The sequence below is a fragment of the Schistosoma mansoni genome, assembly GCF_000237925.1.
Source record: "Schistosoma mansoni, WGS project CABG00000000 data, chromosome 3 unplaced supercontig 0174, strain Puerto Rico, whole genome shotgun sequence".
Taxonomy (NCBI): domain Eukaryota; kingdom Metazoa; phylum Platyhelminthes; class Trematoda; order Strigeidida; family Schistosomatidae; genus Schistosoma; species Schistosoma mansoni.
Window position 1 is genome coordinate 73,269 of NW_017386012.1, and position 22,687 is coordinate 95,955.

General features: G+C 37.5%; 1 protein-coding gene across 1 annotated transcript in view; it reads left to right on the top strand.

Annotated features, from left to right (window-relative positions):
- The window catches only part of Smp_022130 (hypothetical protein), a gene marked incomplete at both ends in the record, with an annotated part of 29,789 nt that extends 11,948 nt beyond the window's left edge, over window positions 1–17,841 (top strand). Inside the window, 5 exons of the mRNA XM_018791206.1 lie at window positions 868–938; window positions 2,300–2,485; window positions 4,765–4,885; window positions 16,041–16,357; window positions 17,596–17,841. Of these exons, the coding sequence (XP_018645588.1) occupies window positions 868–938; window positions 2,300–2,485; window positions 4,765–4,885; window positions 16,041–16,357; window positions 17,596–17,841 (941 nt within the window). The remainder of the gene's footprint in view (window positions 1–867; window positions 939–2,299; window positions 2,486–4,764; window positions 4,886–16,040; window positions 16,358–17,595) is intronic.
- Window positions 17,842–22,687: the final 4,846 nt, after the last annotated feature.

The following is a 22,687-nucleotide window of genomic DNA, read 5'->3' on the forward strand; positions in this document are numbered from 1 at the left end:
AACAAGATGAACACCCGACTGTTGCTGCTACCTTAACGTGGTGGTCGGGCTTGCCTATCGTGATGAACCAATCGAGCTATACTGGCTGGAACAATCGTTCCTCAAGGTCCTACCACGCCAGACAGGTCGGTTGAAGAGCAGTAAGACTAAAAGCAGCAATCCCAAGGCCCGAAGGTGAAGTCGTACTGCTGACTGTACAGAGGTGTGACCGTAGTAAATTGTTTCCTTCAGACAACCAGCATAACAGCGATGCTGCCTTCCCACAAGGAGGGGTGGGGTTAGAAAACGTCGACCCTAAAAATGCACACCTCGTGTTATCCCACGGATTCCCGTCTCCGGCGGTAAAGTCCCAACAAGTACGGAGCTAACAGAAAAATCACCCACAAAAAGTCGTGTGTGACCGACCTCAAGTAGTTGTCCCTTGGGCACTGCGGTCACGCTCTCAGGTCATTAAGACCACTTCTAACCCGATTTCCTTTTCATGTACCTTTAGAAGAACCCTTCCACGGTGTGGGCAACCGAGCAGTGATAACCGCCCTCATACCTCTAACAGCACTCAAGACCACTTATATTTATTGAACCTTTATTAAATTGACTTTTATTGGTTTTCATACGAAATTCCATGACAAGTATATGTGACTAGATTGTTCGAAATATGTAACGTAAAGATATCACCGTTTTTAGATGAACTACGTCTTTTCAAAACACTCGAAATTTTCTGGCAGGGACTTACTGATTGAAAATTTCTTTTATAAATTACTCTCTGAGAAAGAGGGTTGCTTTTAAAGTATACCTAATCTATTAGTCATGACCAATGTTGATCGTTGTGTAGTTCTTTTCTTTTAAACATCGTCTCTTTCGTTCTAGTTGTATTGCGTCAACTGTCTTGGTCTGGAATTCCAGGAGAACTTCGACCAACAGTATGGAAATTGTTATGTGTAAGCATTTGGTTGTTAACATAGAAATTTTGGTTTATTTATTTTTATGATGGTATGAATATTTGTTAACGGGTTAACTTTTTCACCTATTGTCTCCATAAGATTCTATTTTCTTTTCTATTTATTCTACATAATGTAAGTGTAAGTTTGTGCATATCTGTGAAGCATTTTCTATCTGTAATAATGGGTAGTAGTGGGTTTGGGATTCATGTACTCGATTTTCGTTTAAGGTGTCGCAAATTTGAATATCATTCCGTCTACTTCGTTTTGAACATCTATGTTGTATCGTAACCCTCCTCAGATACAAGAGGCATGACTTGCAGCTAAATATCTAAATCCGTTCTTCATACACTCAGTAGTTGTTGGAGATGTTAGATCCTCAGAACTCACTTGGTAAATGCCTTATTTTTGTAATTTTATTTCAAAGATTTGAATTTCTTGTTTTCGCGTCAAAAGCGCTTATTTTCACCTTCATGTCGTATTTCCCACTTGGGAGGATCTTAAACGCTATTGGTTCGTTGTATCTCTTAGTATGCTATTTTGTAACAATTTCCAAGGTCAATTTTATGCTGTATATATACGTTTGATTTGTGCCTGATGTGATTGCTTGTGCTTCTGGCTGCTTGCGGAATATATTTTCCCCACTTCGAACTTGGACTTCCCACTCTAGTTAGCGGGGCTGGGACGCGTGAGAATAGCTAGCATATCGGTTTTGGTCACAGAGTTTTCGTTCCGTTCTCGGATTAGGGAACCCGTAATCGCTTCAAACATAACAGTAGTGGACATGCGAGATAATTTATGTAGTGAAAATTGTCAGGATGTTTTTCATCCCTCGTGTTTGTATTTATCAGTAATCGATATCTTACTACCTTCTAAAGATTCATGTTTCTGTCGGATTCGAAATCTGAATCACAGCTGTAACATTTCTAAATAGAAACCAAAGCGAACACATGTTGTCGAAGTTCGAGTAGTGTGTACTTCTGCATTTTCAGACACAAAGTACAACTGAATAGTCTTTTTTGGTTTTGAAATCACTTTGTCTTAATTGAACATTTTCGTTGATGATCGTTTACATTATAATGCAAATACTTAATAAAATCGTATGAGGAATCGTAGATCCAAACTATGAACTTAAGCTAAAATAACTCGAATACATCTGTATACACTAGACTTCTCAGTCAAAAGTGTTGTGTTTGAACTATCAATAATGTATGGTTGGTTGGCTGGCTAGATCACTGAATGACGGTGTTATGTCGGAGATGTAGTGTTAATCAATATTGGGAAGGAAGTAAATTTATCATCGTAATTCATATTTTAACCATGTATTTTCTATTCTTTTTCAAATCATTTTTACGTTCTAGGATTATCTTCCAACTAGTCCTGAACGACGTGTCACTGTACTAGCGGATAAACGTAAACAATATACACTTTTTGTTAGTCAATATTTTCATTTACGTGAAAATGCTAAACATAAACCGATGTTTCATCAAATTCAGAAAGATTTAAACAGAATGACATTACTTTATCGAAGGCCTGAAATGGTTGCGGTAAGTTATATTGTTGTTGAGCGTTTAAACAAAAAAATATAGTTTTCTGTGTGTTATATTGCCACCAATATGATTAAATTGCAGTTTAGAAATAGTTTTGATGGGGACTTTAGATGTTTACAGGGATGATTAAAAGGTATATAACACATCTCTATCTACTGTCTCCCCAAATTGCTATCCTGACTAGGACAGGAGAAAAGTAGAGGAAGGTTAGTATTTTTAAAACCAATACATAGTACAATTCCTTGAAATAATTGACGTTGGTTTATCCCCATATCTCGTACGAAGGATGGTGAGAAAGTTCGTTACTCTGGATGTTAGCGGGACATAGATTGGAATAAAGCATGATCCGTGCACGATTGCGTTGGCACACTCTGATTGGCTAATTCTTATCCAATCAGCGCTGGTCGATACTTGGAGAGCACTCTAGCATCTTCTCATGTGAAAGCTATAAATATACTAATGGTTTTCTTACGTCCATCTACCGTCGTTATTCTGAATGTAATTTCTTTCCTATTCAACCGTGTTCTGATTTGGGGACTTGTCGAGTGAATTGGTGTCCAAGAATACTAAGCAATAGGAATAGCTGCTTCGTAATAAGAGAAATTATAACACTAGAAATACTTTCACATGACTGAAACTTTATAGTTTCCGAAAAATCCTACTTATTACCTTCACGCTGAGAAAACACTTTCACAAAAATAAGACAATAAAACTGGACATTTAATGTTTAAATGAGGTTGCTAAATTTAAAGAATCCACCTAAAGTAGTTGGAAAACTCTGGTTTTGAACCAACAGTAGTGCTCAAAGCAAAGAAATCAAAATAGTTAATTTCGTTAGTAGATAAAACCAAATATATGAAGTATAATTAGAAAGGAATAGATAACATGGGGGAATGAAGAGTTTGAAACATTTCAATGAAGATAACGAACAATGTATTTTCACAACTGTTACCAATTTCGAACCATTCCATGTTTTTTGGTCACATATTACGATTATCTTGTTTACCTTGACCAGAAAGTTTGCAGCGCTTGACTTGACCTAGTTCAACAGATAATTACTTCATAGAATAATCCTATATTTTTGTCGGCTTATCCCTAGTCGTTTTCAATCTTCTTATATAGTAACTGAATGTGTATAACATGTATCCCAATTATCTTATCCAGTGAGTTAACAATGTCATTAACCAAGTTGGCATTACTACCCAGTACTCTATGCCTAACCATCACAATTAAGTTCCACCATAAACAGATAATCCTTTAAATGAATTGGTAGTTGAATAATATCAGCCCACATATTGTTTTAGCTTGCCAATGGCCACGTTTTAAAGTTATAACTGAGTATACTGTTAACTGATATACTCAGAGCAATATTATTGTTATTCACGACATTGCACGACCATTTTCCATTGTCTTCAGTGAGTAACTGCCTCACATACGACCCGGTTAAAATCCACTGGTCACGGCTTCTCACTAGAACTCCGAGAATTACCTCTCGAAGCGAGTCACTAGTGAGCACATGATAATCATCAGTATAGGGTTTTGGAGATTGTTGGGTTTCAATTGAGATGATGAGTCGATCAGTGTTAGGCTACCACTGAAAACCTAGAAGCAGTGTACAGCCATTTCATCCTAGCATAGGACTCGTCAGCAGTGCGCATCCATGACCTTGCATGCGGTACTCGAACCTAAAATGTAGACAAAGACCTGAAAGATCAGTTCGTGATTGTAACTACAGCCTCCACGAATCATCCATACTGATCACAATCATGTGGTCACTAGTGACTAGTTTGAAGACATAACTCCTGAAATCTTATTGACAATCCATAACCAGTGTAGTTAAATTCATGTCGAATGTGAGACAGTTATCCAGCGCAAGAAATGAGTGAAGGGTTTGTCAATATGATGGATTGGTTGGAGTTAGACATTAACACTGTTAGATTCCAACTCAATGGTCTAGAGGTTAAACGTTCGGGAGCGAGACTGAAGGTCCTTGATTCGATCCCCACCCGTGGGTTCTTGGATGCGCATTGATTAGGAGTCCCATACTATAATGAAACATCTGTTCAGTGCTTCCAAGTTTTTAATGATGGTCTAACATTGATCGGTTCATGATCTTAATTAAAACTCTACAATCTCCACAACTCTATACTGATTATTATTATTATTAACAGATTATTGTTATTGACTTATTTTTAAATTTATCAGTTTTCAGGTACGATTCTCTAAAATAACTTTTAAGGTCTCAGTTCTTTTTTTTTGTCCTTCACACTGTACAGATGTTTGAACGAATTCTATTTGTCTGGTCTATGCGACATCCAGGAATTGGTTATGTACAAGGTATAAATGATTTGTTAACTCCATTCTTCATTGTATTTTTATCAGAATACACACATGTTGGTAAGTTTCGTATATTTTGTTGTTGTGAATTCTTTTTTTTTGATATCTGTTAGAGATTTGCATTACTCTACGTTTATTTTGATAGGAAAATGTATAATACAGTATCTGGGACAACTTCGTTTAATATTGACAATGTTATCCATTCATTTCTATCATAGTTGCACATACTATTTTGTAGTTTTATCCCTCTTTATTCTTCTTCTTCGTCAGATCTTCTTTATTCGAGTCCTATCTTGTATCTACATTGATAAAAAAAAGCATTTTATACAGTACTCCAAAACTAGCATGATCCAGTCAGAAATAGTTATGTAATTAGCATCATATGAACATTTCTTTATTTTTCATAGCTAGTAACTTCTTAGTACTACTCAGATCCCACCTCCATCACCATGTTAGCCCCCAAATGCCCTGATACAGCCGAAGATGGGAAGAGACTAATCGCCCTCTCAAAATGCTCTTACATAGCCACGCGTATACAGCCACTGACAGGGAAGTTCTACTCACTGCCTTCTCGTGGCGGGGGTGTTGTTTACGAAATTGAAAGGACGAAAAGCGAATGTCCGGCGCTTTGAATAGGTTGATGGATACAAAGGATCCACCTAGGGGAGTTGGAAAACCCTGATTACAAACCAATGGTGCACATGGACTGGCTCCAGTATCCTGAGGGAACAAATGGCGTATGAACCAATCGTTGGTCACCGTCTACCATGGGACTGCATCTCCTTACGATGCTCCACTGCCTTGTGGACTAGACCTTTAGGTCAAAGGTTCCGGGTGTGGCCTCCTAAGAAAACCACCTGCTTCAGTCTGGGCACCTGGTCAGTATCAAAGCCCTCACACAAATCAAATGAGATTTGTGTTGCGCATCTGTATCTGGTGCTTCCTTGTACCAATATTTATGTGTTTAAATAAATAAATAAATAAACTACTCAGATTCTCTAGAAATCTAATCTCATGTTGGTAATAATGGTATTTAAAAACTTGCTTGTATGTATGTGTGTATGTTTGAAACCTTAGTAAAGCCCTCCGTAGAAGTAATGGTGATTGAAAAACAATAACTAGTTATTTTTAAAGCTTAATGTTAACATTTGTTGATCTATGGTAAGGATATTTCGAAATTCTAGAAAAACGTTTAGATAGGTAGAATAGACGAACCATGTTGAGTTACACATTAGTTAGTTAGTTAAGTAGTTAGTTCCAAGTTTTTTAAAGTAAAATATCCAGTATTTAGTTAGCTGATATTTGAGACATAGCCCAGATATACATATTTTTTAGTTTGTGTATCATAGAAACCATTATCTTATATCACTATTATGAATCAGTCAGTCAGTCAATCACAACGTAGAGCTTCGTACGTACGTACATCAGTTCGAGTTGCCATACCACATTAGCACAGAGATGCGGTTGTCGATTCAAATCCCATAGTGGTACAAGTAGTAAGATTATAAGCATTAATGTAAAAGATTAGGGTTTGAAGATGTTATTGAAGGAGTATAATCCAGTGAAATAAATTTGGAGAGAGAAAAAAGATAGAGACATGAAGAATTCAGAAGATTAGAATTTGGTAGAACACAAAGAGTGGATGCACCTGTGCCATTGCAAACGATTTTGAGCCATGTCATTATTATTATGAATAACTAATAATGAATGTTAGCTACAAATTCTTTGAGGCATTAATAATAAATGTAGCTATTTTAAGCTAACCTGCACATCGGATATTTCGAAGTCATTAAAGCGCTCTTGTTTTTGATCATTTCCTGTATGTATTATCAATTGAACATTTGGTGAATAGTTCAACTACTATTAATTTCGTTTGGAAAAATAGCAGTGGTAGTTCGTTCGAGACTCAATGTATTGATTCTTCCTTCCGAACATTTTGAACAATGTGGTCACACAATATGATTTTATAACAGAGTCCAAAACACTCATTAAGAAAACTTATTACGTTGCTAAACTGGTTGTGATTGAAAGGACTAAGTCCATGGTCCCAAATGGACTTTGACAGTTCACATATCAGTCAGACATCTACAAAGTAGGATCAGGCACATATATACATCGGCCCAAGTTGCCACACCTCATTAGCACAACAACATGGACACCAAATTCATGGAAGTAGTTACTTCAGTGGTAGCAATATATAAAATAAAGATTGCATATAAGGATATATATAATACAGGAAGAGTTAGTTCATAGGAAGAAAGGTATAAAGTAATTTTAATCTCGCGGTTTAAGTGCAGACAAAGAGTGTATACACTTGCGCCATTTTGATTTATTCTGAGCCATGTCGCACAGAGTCTCCAAACATTGATTACAATAGTCATGCGGACCCTAACCAGGTAGTCTGCATTTATCAACATGTCTCAGATCTGAAGTTATTGACTTCAAGGACTGATGCCACGTTTTGGTTTGGCCTATAATTCCAATACTAGTCGTCATTGCACGTCGTAGTAATCGGTGCTCAGGTATACGTAACAAGTGGCCTAACCATCTCAGTTGATGAAGATTCACAACCTCATCAACTGATTTACTATCATTCCCTAATACCCTGTGTCTAACTTCACTTTTACTTAGCCAGTGGTCCGAGCAGGTGTGGACGGTGTTTCTAAGATATCTGTGATCAGGTACTAGTAAATTATGAATATCTTCCACTCCTAATGGTCGCGTTTCGCATCTGTAAAGTAAAACAGAACGAACTACCGCACCGTATACTCATCATTTAATTGATAGACGGATATCTCGCCTTCGCCATAGGTGACGTAAGTTGGCAAAAGCCAAACGTCATACACCAACCCATTAGTGCTGATCAGACTTCCAAGATAAGTGAAGTTGTCGACACGTTCGACTAATTCGCTCCCGATCCTTAGTTCAGATGTTCACACAGGCCAGTCTTGAAGCAAAAATTAGGATTTAGAGGGGGAGAAACTCTTCTCAAACATCCTGGAATTGTTGCTCAGTGCTACCGAAACACTGCATTTTATCAGCGTCTTCACCAAACACGACTGTGTCATTTGCGTATTCTAAGTCGATAAGTGGACCTCCTGGTAGGAGATCAATTCCTGAAAATTCAATTTATGTAAATATTGAGGGAGATAGGAAAAAGACTATATACAGAGGGAAACGAGGAACTGTTGCCACGTGAACTACATGCATGGGGTATTTTCACATATATATACATATAAATACAAGAAATCTATTACATCCTCATCTCATTGATTCTAATCATTGCTCTTAACCAACACTAAACTTCATACCATAATTAGTAGCTCTAAGTATACTTACTTACTTACGCCTGTTGTAAATATGCTGCTCTTGCTTTACCGATTCGTGCCTTCACATCTGTATCAGATCCACCGAGTTCATCTGTGATTCTCTCCAGATATGTAAAGGTTTTTACATCATCCAAAGCTTCTCCATCAAGTGTGATTCGATTGGTGTATGCTGTGTTGTATCAGAGAATCGTGCTTTTCCCTTTGTGTATATTGAGACCTACTGCTGTTGAGACTGCTGCTACACTGGTCGTATTCTCCTGCATTTGTTGTTGTGTGTGTGATAGAAGATCCAGATCATCTGCGCAGTCTAAATCATCCAGCTTCATCCTAGCTGTCCATTGTATCCCATGCTTCCCCCCCAGATGTTAACGTCTTCATGACCCAGTCGATCACCAGGAGAAAGAGAAAGGGTGAGAGTAAGCAACCTTGCCTGATACTGGTGTTTACTTCGAACGAGTCAGTGGGCTGTCCTCCATGCACGATTTCGCAGTTTAATCCATCATAGGAATTCCGTATGATATTGACTATCTTCTCAGGCACACGTTAGCGTCGAAGAAGTTTCCATAATGTTCTCCTGTCCACACCATCAAACGCCTTTTCATAGTCAATGAAGTTGATGTAGAGTGATGAATTCCATTCAATTGATTGTTCCACAATGATCCGTAGTGTTGCGATTTAGTCTTTACACAATCGATTCTTACGGAGTCCTTCATTCTGTTTAACAATATCCTGTTGAAGTTTTTTCCTGGTATTGAGAGAAGAGTGATGCTTCTGTAATTCTCATACCTGCTCTAAGTATACATCACACAATAATTAGTTAAATAATATTGTATTGTAAAGAATATTTTCATCGTTAAATCATGTCCATCATATGTTTCCGTGATGTAGTAGCCTTCGTTTTACATATATCCATCCATAATTTATAATCTATTGTTCCGAACATAGTAATACCTCTAAGCTTGTCATATATATTTTTGTGAGTTTTCCAGGAACAATGGCTTGATGTTGTAAATCCATAGGGTAGTTTCGTTTACTGTCACATAAAAAGATAGGTATGGTTCAACTTATATTTCGTAAGTGATCTACTTCATGAGGAACAGGTATCTAAATTTATATTTTCTCACTATCCATTCAGATTTAGTACTTAGCTCGACCGATGGAAAATCATCAGGTAAGTGTCACTGCTAGAAAATACCTAAAAATATTGCGTATTTCGCAAAGGTTGATACAAAATGTTTATCAAATATTTGACTAATTTGCACTTACTAATGGGGTGATCACTTTTTATTTCCCCGAAATTTGTAGTGCATGCATTGCTGTCGAAATTACTGTTTTTGTAGTATTATACCTAGTATAGAATAAATTGCATGTTTTAATAAATATACTATAGAAATGTATTTGTAACGCAAAGTTCTTAGACATTAAATACTAATTACAGGCTTACGTGCTCGGCTTCGAGCCATATAATTTATGTGAGAAGTTGTGATGCTATCCGGTAGAGCCTTGGCTTCGTCGTTGAATCAGGGAAGTTCCAACAAGTAAGGTCGTAAGCCCAATCCTTTTACTTTCTTTCTCAGTTCGTTCTCCTCAAATGCCCTGATACGGCCGAAGATGGAAAGACACTAATCGCCCTCTCGAAATGCTCTCACATAGCCACGCGTATACAGTCACTGACAGGGAAGTCTTACTCACTGTCTTTTCGTGGCGGGGATGTTGTTTACAAAATTGAGAGGACGAAAAGCGAATGTCCGGTGCTTTAACTAGGTTGATAGATACAAAGGATCCACCTAAGGGAGTAGGAAAATCCTGATTCAAAACCAATGGTGCATATGGGCTCCATGATCCTGAGAGAACAAATGGCGTATGAACTTATTGTTGGACACCGGCTACTATCGGACTGCATCTTCTGACGTTGCTCCACTGCCTTATAAATTATACTCATAAGCCAAAAGCCCGGTGAGCGGTCCCTTAGGAAAATCACCCACTTCAGTTTGGGTTGCTTACTTACTTACTCCTGTTATCCCTCTTGGAGGAGAATAGGCCGCTCACCAGCATTCGCCATCCAACCCTGTCCTGGGCAATCCTTTCCAGTTGCTATCCATCCTTTTCATATCTGCTTCTATTTCCCGGTGTAATGTGTTCTTTAGCCCTCTTCTTTTCTGCTTCCTTTCAGGATTCAAAGTTAGGACTTGCCTCATGATGCAGTTTGGTGATTTCCTCAATGAATGTCCAATTCACTTCCAACGTCTTTTCCTAATTTCCTCTTCATCTAGAAGCTGGTTTGTTCTCTCCCATAGAAGGCTGTGGCTGATGGTACCCGACTAGTGAATGTTGAGTATTTTGCGTAGACAACTGTTTATAAATACTTGTACATTCCTTTCGATGGTTGTAGTAGTTATTCACGTTTCAGCTCCGTACAGTAGAACTGGCTGTTTTGACATTCGTATTGAAGATTCTCACTTTGACATTTGTTGAAAGTTGTTTTGAGTTCCATATGTTATTCAATTGTAGGAATGCGATCCTTGCTTCTTCAAGCCTTGCCTTTATATCTGCATCAGATCCTCCTTGTTCATCAATGATGCTTCCCAGGTACGTGAATGTTTCCTTATCTTCCAGAGTTTCGCCATCAAGTGTTATTGAGTTGGTGTTCTCCGTGTTGTATTTGAGCATCTTGGTTTCTCCTTTGTGTATGTTAAAGCCTATTGATGCAGAGGCTGCTTCTACATTTGATGTCTTCATCTGCATTTGTTCGTGTGTATGAGAGAGGAGGGCTAGGTCATCTGCAGAGTCCGAATCGTTTAATTAATTCTGAGATGTCCATTGCATTATGTGCTTCTCGTCAGATGTTGAGGTATTCATAATCCAGTCAGTCACCAGAAGAAAGAGGAAGGGGGAAAGTTGACAGCCTTGTCTGACTCCGGTCCTTACCGGAAATGCATCTGTCAGCTGTCCTCCATGCACCACTTTGCACTGTAGTCTGTCATATGAGTTCTTGATAATGTTGACAATCTTCTCAGGAACCCAGTAGTGTCGAAGAAGTTTCCATAATGTTCTCCTGTCCACGCTGTCAAACGCCTTCTCATAATCAATGAAGTTGACGTATAGTGATGAGTTCCACTCAACTGATTGTTCAACGATGATCCGTAGTATCGCAATCTGGTCTGTGCACGACCTATCTTTACGGAATCCAGCCTGTTGATCTAGAAGTTTGGCGTCTACTGCGTCTTTCATCCTGTTCAGCAACACTCTATTGAAAACTTTTCCTTGTATTGAGAGAAGAGTGATGCCTCTGTAATTCTCACATTTGCTCAGATCTCCCCAAATGCCCTGGTACGACCGAGAGTGGGGAGAGTTTGCTCTCCCTCTCGAAATGCTTTCATATGGCCACGCGAATATATAGCCTCTGCCAGGGAAGTCCTACTCACTGCCTTCTCGTGGCGGGAGTGTTGTTCACAAAAGTGAGAGGACGAAAAGCGAATGTCCGGCGCTTTAACCGGGTTGGTGGATGTGGAGGATCCACCTAGGGGAGTTGGAAAACCCTGATTCCAAACCAATGGTGCACATGGGCTCCAGTATCCTGAAGGATCGAATGGCGTATGAACCAACTGTTGGTCACCGGCTACCATGGGACTACATCTCCTTACGATGCTCCATTGCCTTGTGGATTAGACCTTCAGGTCAAAGGTTCCGGATGTGGCCCCCTAAGAAAACCACCTGCTTCAGTCTGGGCACCTGGTCAGTATCAAAGCCCTCACACAAATCAAATGAGATTTGTGTTGCGCATCTGTATCTGGTGCTTCCTTGTACCAATATTTATGTGTTTAAATAAATAAAATAAATAAATAAATGATGAGGTATCCTTCTTTCCAGTCCATTGGCGTTTGTTCTTCCTCCCAAATCTTTTTGAATAGAAGGTGAAGCATGTTTGCAGTTACTTTAATGTCTGACTTCAGTGCTTAAGCTGGTATATTGTCAGGTCCTGCTGCTTTCCCATTCTTGATTTGTCTGATGGCCATCTTGATTTCTCTGATCGTTGGTGGAGTAGTGACATCTATAGGAAGGTCAGTGTGTGCTGCTTCGATGTCTGGTGGATTCAATGGGGCTGGTCTATTCAGCAGTTCCTCGAAATATTTTCCTCACCTTTTCCTCTGCTCTTGAATCTCCATGATTATCTTTTCTTCTTTGTTCTTGACTGGCTTGAATTATTTTTTCTGGTTAGCGTTTTTTAGCGAGTTACTTTTCTACGGGATGAGGTCGCTAACCCCATGCTCAACCCTCCTCCTTTGTGTGTGCTTGGGACCGGCAGTAACTCTAAAAGAGCTGCAGGCGGAGTTTCAGTTTGGGTGCCTGACCAGTATTCCAGCCATCATACATATAAAATTATGAAATGTGACGCATATCTATTTGGTGCCTCCTTGTACCAATGTCTATGGGCCTAAGTAAATAAATAAGTTTCTGCATCTGGTAATATCACTAACCCCTATTCAAATGAACTATGGTTCGTTACCGAGTTCAGATACCTGTACTTGTTAAATGAGTTTAAAAAAGTATACTATTTCTCCACTCTAACCAAGGTAGGTGTCATGGGTTTCGAACCGATTTCCTGCTAGTTAGAAACAAAGTGCCTAATTCACTAAAACCCTGATTCAATATAAAAACTTAGTGTTGATATTTTTTGCTGTCAGATGAAGTGTTGTTGTTAGGCATGTTTAGGGTAGTCCCATAAAATTATATCAAATAATAGATCATAACCTTCGATTATTCTTGTCCTATATTTGTTATAACTTTCATGTTAAGGTGCATATTTACAAATTAATAACCCTCTCTCTCTCTCTGACTTGGCATATTCAACTTCTAGCTTAATATACCATGTTTTTAAACTTGTACACTTGTAGTTCTGTTTCATAATTGACTATAGTGCAAACTTGTATTTGATTACTAAGGTGTTTTTTTTTTGAAAAAACACATTTTCATTTCAGTGTTGGGCTAGGGAGATATTTTCAAATGGTTCATAGGGGTGCAGTTAAAATCGTTACCTGTCCATGGATGTATTGAATATTTTCTATAATTATGTAATGATTTGTTAGGGAAAGCATAGTATTGAGCTGATATTAATTTTTACTATGTATATTTAGTACCGTTTCTGGTTAATATTCTTCAGCAAAGTTCTTTTTACTAGATGGGTTTACTAACCCCATGCCAAACCCTTTACCTTTATCCGAACTTAAGATTAATAGTAGCCCTAGAAAATACCTCCAGATAGAGTTAGATTATTTTTTCTTGAAAATTCAGCTTTAACTATTTCATTTAACTAGATCAAGTATTTATTTGTTCGGATTCCTAACATTCAAGAACAAGCAAGTGGCTATCAGGACTCAGTAGCTGAGTGGATAACGCGATGGCGTTTGAAGAGAACAGTACTGGGTTCGAGTCCCAGAGTGAACATCAATTCTGAGATGCAGGTACATCGAACTGACGAGTCCCAAATAGGACGAAACGCGCGTCAAACTGGATTCCACTGCTAGCCACTGTCCATCTTTGCTTAAAAAGATAGTAGTTTATTTCATAATTTCTCATCAAACATTACTACGAGTAATCTTGATTCAAGTTGTAGTGCAATGCTTCTCTAATCTTACACCTTGATAACCGTTATAATACAAATCTTAACGGTGCATGAAATCAGAAGGTAAAGAGAAGCTGCAACTACAGTTTATTATCAAATAACGTAGACCACAAAGCTACAGGCACATAAGTATCAGCGAGCAAGTGCGAGCAAATCCATAGGCAAATTTACAGTCAAATTGTATAAGGGCGCAGCAAGTTAAAGCAAAAGCTAATAAATAGGATTTGAATGCATACATATATGGGGAGAAGGATGAATCATGTAATGATATTTAAGCAATCAACGTTTTGGCTAGAGTGTATCATGTTGTGGTCTAGTGATAATAACAGTACAAAGAGATATGCAAATTGTTACTATCCAAATGACAATTTCTGTTAAGTAAGTTAATAAATAGGCTTAACCATAATCAAAATTGGTTATAGGATAGTTGCTACGTAATGTGTAACTATTTAATTTTCCCAACTTTTTTCTTTCTTCATTTATTTTCTTTCCGAAATTACTTGCATGAGCGTATGCAGTATGTATATATACGTGTGCTTTGATTTTAGTTATGTAATAAGTCATCATTGATGAAATTCCAGAAAAGAAATGTTTTAAACAAATTACTGTATTCCTATCCTTCTATTAAGTTGATAATAATTTACTATTCAGGAGGGGGTATCCTGGAGATTTTAGTATTTTATGGTAATTTGAGATCATGAGTCGATTGAAGCTAGACCATCATGAAAAACCTGGAAGCACTGGACGGATTATTTGAGGTTAGACATTAACACCGTTGGATGACAGCCAGCTCAGTGGTCTATCGGTTAAGTGCTCTGGCACGAGACTGGTAGGTCCTGGGTTCGAATCCCGCGGGGCGGGGTCACGGATGCACACTGCTGAGGAGTCCCACAATAGGACGAAACGGCCGTCAAGCAGTGCTTTCAGGTTTTCCATGATGGTCTAGCTCCAATTAACTCATGATCTCAACTATTTATAAAATTTTTTATTTAATTTAACATTTTGTAGGTTTGCATGTATATTTACTACTTATTTGTTTACTTATTAAAATAAACGTTATTTTTTTAAATATGTGAAATGATTGTTGAAAGGTTGTCGACAAGTTGAAACTTTCTGGATTTTATAGCATTCAAATTCACGATATCTATTCTCATAGAGATGTAATTGTTGAGGCATTTTGATTAAAGGACTAACTGACTGAGATATTTAGACTGATTCATTGATCTATTGACGACTAACAACCAATTTAATTGTTTATGTAGTCCTTTTTACACTGATTGGTTTTTTATCGATGTTGTCTTAATGCAGTCATTGAACTAATTCACTTGATATCGTATTCACTATGTTTGAATAAATGATATATAATTGTGTATGTATGATAGGCAGTTATCAGGTTATACTCTGATTATGATACTATCTGATGCAGGTTTGTGTGGAAGTCGGACTTGAAACAAGTGGGAAACTAAGATTCACATAACGCAATTAATAAAACAAAGGTCCATGTCAAATAAAAATTTTATTCACCTTTCAAAAACACACTGAACAGACATCACATGAAACAGTTTGCGTTTTATCTCATCTTAACAGTTTGGAATCCTGAAGGTTACATCAATCTCCTCACGATTATTGATACGCTTTACTAATGGATCCCAACTCATAAATCTAAGCTAAGGCAACATCCAACCAACTTACATCAAAACGTGGTGAACATGATATCGAGTTAGACTAGCGATCGCATTTGAACTTAGTCAATAGAATTCAATCAACACTAAAGGGTTAGGCAAATATAGGGTTGATTGCTACTTTGAATGGTCGTCGATCAAAGTACAAACCACTATATATAAGAGAATAATTTTTGACATTGATTTTTCTTGATACCACAAGATTTTAAGATCGCGGAAGCAATGTTATTTTTTATCCGTGGTGTAGTTAATCATTCTTTTAAAATTCATTAAGAAGTTTGTCTAGATCCTACATCTTTATCCATCTTAGATAAACAGATGTACCCTCTCACTTTAGGCAACCATTACCATTTACAACCTAATCGGATAGACATTCAACTGATATGTATTCACTATATATTCTTTGTGGCATTTATTTGGAAAAAAACACTATAAGAAATGCACACTACACCGTTTTTTTTCTTTTTGGAATCACTTCTCTTTGGCTATTCTCTTTTGTTGCTTGTTTATCTTTTTTCTTCTGCCACGCTTTACTCTCCTTGAATCACCTCCACCACCCCCTTATCCCACATTCATTACAGATTTAAATACATCAGGTGAATTAAGTCTACATTCGGATATTACTTGTGAACAATTGAATTCAGTTGAGGCTGATGTATTTTGGTGTACATCACATCTATTGGATACAATACAAGATAATTATACATTTGCTCAACCTGGCCTACAAAACAATGTAATGATGTTGGCTAGTTTAATTGAACGTATTGATACTAAATTATATCAACATTTTATACAAAATGATGTTGAATTTTTACAATTTGCTTTTCGATGGATGAATAATTTATTAATACGTGAATTACCATTACGATGTATTATACGTTTATGGGATACTTATATGGTAAGTTGAACACTTTTTTTTACTTGTCTTGTTGTATATGTTTGTTCATGTTTTAGTCTACTGACGACACATTTATAGGAATTCATCAAGTATAGGTTTATGTAGTAGTCGACTTTGAACTATATCGTATTTTTGGTGTCTAGTCGGTCAGCCATTCCCTACCGTTGCTGCTACCTTGACGTGGTGGTCGGGCTTGCCTATCGTGATGAACCAATCGAGATATACTGGCTGGAACAATCGTTCCTCAAGGTCCTACCATGCCAGACAGGTCGTTTGAAGAGCGGTAAGACTAAAATCAGTAAACCCAAGTCGTACTGCTGACTGTACAGAGGTGTGACAGTAGTAAATTGTTTCCTTCAGACAACCAGCATGACAGCAATGCTGCCTTCCCACAAGGAGGGGTGGGGTTAGAAAAGGTCAACCCTAAAAATGCACACCTCGTGTTATCCCACGGATATCCTTCTCCGGCGGTAAGGTCCTTCGAAGAACGGAGCTAACACAAAAACTACCCACAAAATGGTCGTGTGTGACCGACCTCAAGCAGTTGTCCCTTGGGCACTGCGGTCACGCTCTCAGGTCATTAAGACCACTTCTGACCCAATTTCCTTTTCAGGTACCTCTAGAAGAATCCTTCCACGGTGTGGGCAACCGGGAAGTGATAACTGCCCTCACAGCTTTAACAGCACTCAAGATCACTGTGTTCATAATTAATCTTCAATTCCCATTGTTCCTCGTAGGTCGACTTTCAACTCTAAAATTCCTCTTAAAGTATCACAACTCTATCAGGGATCGAATAAAGTATTTTCTGTTCTCTCTTATCACTAATTTTTAAAGTCTATATTTGTTGAAATCAGTCAATTTGCGACACACTCTATTCATCATCTAACATCATCCATGATGGCTATTTTACTTCTCCAGGCACAAGTCCTCACTAAAATTAGTTTAAGCTATATCAATTGTAGCCACTGATAAGCGCATAATTATTACTTAACTGGATCTACCCGAAGGTTGTGCTGATGATGTCGTTCAGAAGGACGATGAAAGTCCCACGACTAAACCATCCAGCTTAGAGAACAAAATCACCCACCTAAGCTACGAATCTTCTCCACCATCTCAAGTATGAAATCGTATTAACTTGGTTTGTTGTATACAATACTTTCATACTTTATCGCATGATATATATATGAATCATATATTTAATTAGTAATTTCTTTTTATCATTCAATTATTGTATACAGTCAGAAAATAGTGGATTTTCAAATTTTCACGTTTATGTCTGTGCAGCCTTCTTATTACAATTCTCCAATGATCTTTGCCGTGAACAAGATTTTCAAGGTATTATGTTATTATTACAACATTTACCAACATTTCATTGGACTGATGAAAATATTAAATTAGTATTAGCTGAAGCGTTTCGTCTTCATTCATTATTTAATTCAGCTATGCATCATTTAGATTTTCGACGTCATTCAGATTTGGATTAAAAATCAACCAATACTCCAGTTGTTGTACGTTATCTCATCTTCTGTCTCTGTCTCTCTCTGTGTGTTTATCTGGTTGTGTACAGATAAGTATTATCAATTCCTTGAAGACAAATACACAAGTACTTGTGTGTATTGTAAAATAAAGGGAAGAAAAGTCTTTCTTACGTTCTCCTCCTTTTTCTTATAGTCGTTTAACGACTCCTACTGTTAAACTTTATTTCCCATCAACTATTCAATTACTTTTTCAGTGTAATAGTAGTAGTAGTAGTCATATATAGTGTGATTGTAATCTCCAAATAAACTTCTTCCATCTACTTCTACTACACATCGGTTATCTCTTATTGTTTATTAAATAATTTAGTTTGATTTTTGTATGTAGTAAAGTATTATTTTTTTCCTTTCTTATGTGCTTACAATGATAACTGAACCTCATGTGCTGTTGTTCACTCCTACTTATCGACGATGACAGTATATTCAACTTGTATTCAGTGTTATATATAGATATGGATAGTTTGATTATTCCTTCGTATAATCTTCAGTTGTATCTCCACGGAAATACAATTTATCTCCTAACAATACTATATTACAGCTATTAATATTATTGATACTGCTATTTTGCTAACTTACATTCTCAATATTTATGGGAACAGATGTTTTGTTTTCCCATTGAAAGATATCTTACATGTAGAGTTGTCAAGTGAATGTTAACACAACTAAAAGTTGTAATGGGTCTTTCAACTTTCTATTATGCGCATGATAACATACATGATCTTCCTTGTGTTGTTATAATGTGCCTCTGTATTTATGAATATATATACTTCTAATACCCTAACAAGTGTTTTGTATGCATTTTTGTAGAATATTTTGTATAAGTACCCATTGCTTTGTGACCTCTCCGCCTATGGAAAAAATAAGCATACATTACCAGTTATCATCAGTATTTTTTATCAATATTCTTCGGTATGTTTCACAGTTGTTTTTTTCTTACTGTGAAGTATGATATATTTGCATGGTATTATTGCCTTCAAGTGAATAATTCCTATCATCTAGGAATATGGATGGAGATGATATAATCTTCCATTTGTTAACGATATATATATACTTAAAATATAAGTTTTTGATTTGGAAGATATGTTTTACCTTAGTAATCACAAATATGCAGCCCAGTTTTTGTTATTGTTACGTTGAAAACTATACATAAGACTAAATTCACTTAGTATTGTTTGTTTGAATCTTCCCTGTTGATGTTTAGGACTGAAACTGGTCAGTCGCATCGACAACTTCACTTATCTTGGAAGTCTGATCAGCCCTAATGGGTTGGTGTCTGATGAAATCTCAGCACGGATTCAAAAAGCTCGTTTGGCTTTTGACAACTTAAGTCACCTATGGCGAAGACGAGATATCCGTCTATCAATTAAGGGACGAGTATACTGCGCATCAGTTCGCTCTGTTCTACTTTGCGACTGTGAAACATGGCCATTAAGAGTAGAAGATACTCGTAAGTTACTAGTATTTGACCACAGATGCCTTAGAAATATTGCTCGCATCTTCTGGGATCACTGGGTAAGTAATAGTGAGGTTCGACACAGGGTATTAGGGAATGATGGTAAATCAGTTAATGAGGTCATGAATCTTCATCGATTGAGATGGTTAGGCCATGTGTTACGTATGCCTGAACACCGATTACCACGACGCGCTATGCTGACTAGTATTGGCGATGGTTGGAGGAAAGTTAGGGGCGGCCAAATCAAAACGTGGCATCAGTGCTTGAAGTCACTAACTTCTAGTCTGAGCCATGTTGGCAGATGCAGACTACTTGGTTGGGGTGCGCGTGATTATCGTAACCAATAGTTGGAGACTGTGTGTGACATGGCTCAGAATCGATCACAATGGCGTAGGTGTATACACCCACTGTCTTCCCTTAAACCTTAAGATTAAAATTGCTTCATAACTTCCTTCCTTCGTATACTATATCCTTACATACAACCTATCTTTTATATACTACCACCACTGAATTAACTACTACGAATCCGGTGTTGATCTTGTGCTAATGAGGTAAGGCGACTTGGACCGATGCATATATTTGCCTGTTCCTACATTGTAGCTGACTGACTGAACTGGTCAGTCTCTTATTGGCATATGTTTATACTGTGCGCATTGCCTCGATATAGCCTTAATTCACTAGCATTATAAGCAAAGATGAATAGTGGCTAGCAGTGGAATCCAGTCTGACGCGCATTTCGTCCTACATAAGACTATATATCGCTTCTTAGTTAAGGCCTACAAGATAAGTTAACTAAGTTATTTTTAGATTGTTGTATTTTCATTTATATAGTTCTTCGAAATTTTTCTGAATTCCAATAAACCTAGTCACTTAGGATGTATCAATTATCATGTGATTTTTAATATCTTGGTAAATATGATAATGATTTTTAACTATTTTAAGACTCTCTACTTGAAACTCGATATAAAAAAAAGTGAAGATTTTCAGTTTCGTGTGTTTGTTATTTATTGTGAATACGAATGTTTTAGTGCTACTTTGACCTTCACAAAGTTTATCAAATGATACTGTATCCAAGACAGTCATGTTTGTTTCAACACATGAAAATTGGTACAAGGAAGCACCAAATATATATCCGCCGCACTTCGTCATTCGATTTATGTGAGGGTTGAAATACTGGTCGGGTGCTCAAACCAAAGCAGGGCCTACTCCCCGAGCCTTTGACCTATGAGTTTAATCCATGAGGTAGTGGAGCAATGGTGGGAACTATAGTCCCATGGTAGCTGGTGACTAACAATAGTTTCATGTTCCATCTGTCCCCTTAGGATTCTGGAACACAAATGCATCACTGGCTTCGAATCAGGGTTTTCCTACTCCCCTAGGTGGACCCTCCGTGTCCACCAACCTGGTTTAAGCCTCGGACATTCGCTTTTCATTCTCTCCATTTCGTAAACAACAGTTATATCGTGAGAAGGCAGTGAGTAGGACTTCCCTGTCAGTGGCTGTATATGCGTGGCCATGTGAAAGCATTTCAAGAGGGAGAGCTGACTAGCCCTACCCCCTAAGATCGTCAACTTATTTATCGACACAGTGTATTACTATTATAACTCTGAAAGGAGAGTGGTTTTCTACATCTGACGTTTCATCACACTTATAAAAACGATATTGTTTATGTTTATCATTATCTAAACCCAGGATATGAGTGATGTCAGGAAATAAGCCTAATTTCGAAGTATTTTGACCACATTTCAGCTCAACACGTGAAAAATGTCAACCCCCGTTGGTAGTTTACTGATATTCCTCTAGATGGTTTACAAAATAGAGAATTGACTGCAGTACTGGAAAGTTAGACAATTCCTTTAGAACTATGACGGGTATCATAACCGAAATTAGTGCTAAATTAATAAATAAGGAAAATTTTTACCCCGAATTTCCTTACTAATGTCAGTGTTCGTACAAACATGATACAGAATTTGGGACCGTCCTAGTTTTTTTTTCTACAAGGGGATGAGTATGTAACTGTTGGGATACAATCATAATAGTATCTAGTTGAGTCAGACCATTGGAAATATTTATGACAAAATAAATGGAACGACGTACAAAGTATTCATAACTGACATTTTTAACTTATCCTTAATATTTGTAGCTTTTCAGTAGTGATACTAACTCATCGTGTATCTATCACAGAAGTAGGCTATCAATGTTTCTAAACAAAGCGCACTGAGATTTAAATGAAATCTGTTCCAGTTTAGGAAGTGCTCTCTAATAGGCGGGTACAAGATAATAACAATCGGCGGGCACACACGTTATAACAATTGGCAACGGGGTAAAAAATGAATCAAAGTCAGCCTATGATTGGTCGATAATCAGGTAATTATTTCATACAATCAGTATTCAGAATTGTCGTTGGTATCCTTGAACGACATTGGTCATTAGTCATACAGTATCTTTCCTTACCGTGCTGATTTACCCAGAAGCAGAAAATGATCCGCACTTAGGACCAATTGCCAATTGCTATTCCAGTGACAGGAGCATCGTTTCAAAAAGAGTCAGATGGAATTTATTGATAAATTACACACAGCTGCTGAATCACCCATGCTTTGGGGGTGTGACGGAAGTTAACGGATTGATTTCTAAATTGCATACAGAGCTTGAAAATGACTGCAGAATGAATGAATGTGCCGGTGAAAGCCTCCATGAATCCATGATAAACAGTAATTTAAACAAAGCAGTAGCAGTCACACATGATCAACCCAGTAGTCCAGTACTGTCTATTTCAGAGACATGCCCTATAGTCGGGTCCAATAATGATTCATATTGCAGAGGCTGTTATTGGTGTTTTGGACTTAACTGGCTGGGCTAGGCAGATAGCACGGCCAATAAGTGCTCTATACTGCTCGTACGGGTTTTATTTGTCATTGGTCCGATCAATAAATCACTGCTCTCTAATTGGCCGCATCGTCACGTCATATCTAAACAGGGCACTCAGACACACGTTATAACAGGAAGAACTACAGTCATTTATGAAACTTGGACGTACTAGTTTAAGAACTTACTTTTCGTCAATTGATTCACAGGTTTAGCCAAACCTTATTTGATCAGTATGACTACTGGTCTTATACATGGATATATGTCTGGATGATATATTGTATTACATATTTCTGTTTTAAGAAACTACTCATCAGTAAAGTTGGAACTGTGAATCATCAAATCCCAAATAAAACTGCAAATCTTCAGTTCAACTCCTGGCTTCGTTTTAAATGCTCACTGCTGCATCGGCCTCATGACTTCTGAAGGAACTCGGCTTTCATCATGAGGTGTCATAATTCTTCCTTCAACTCTCAG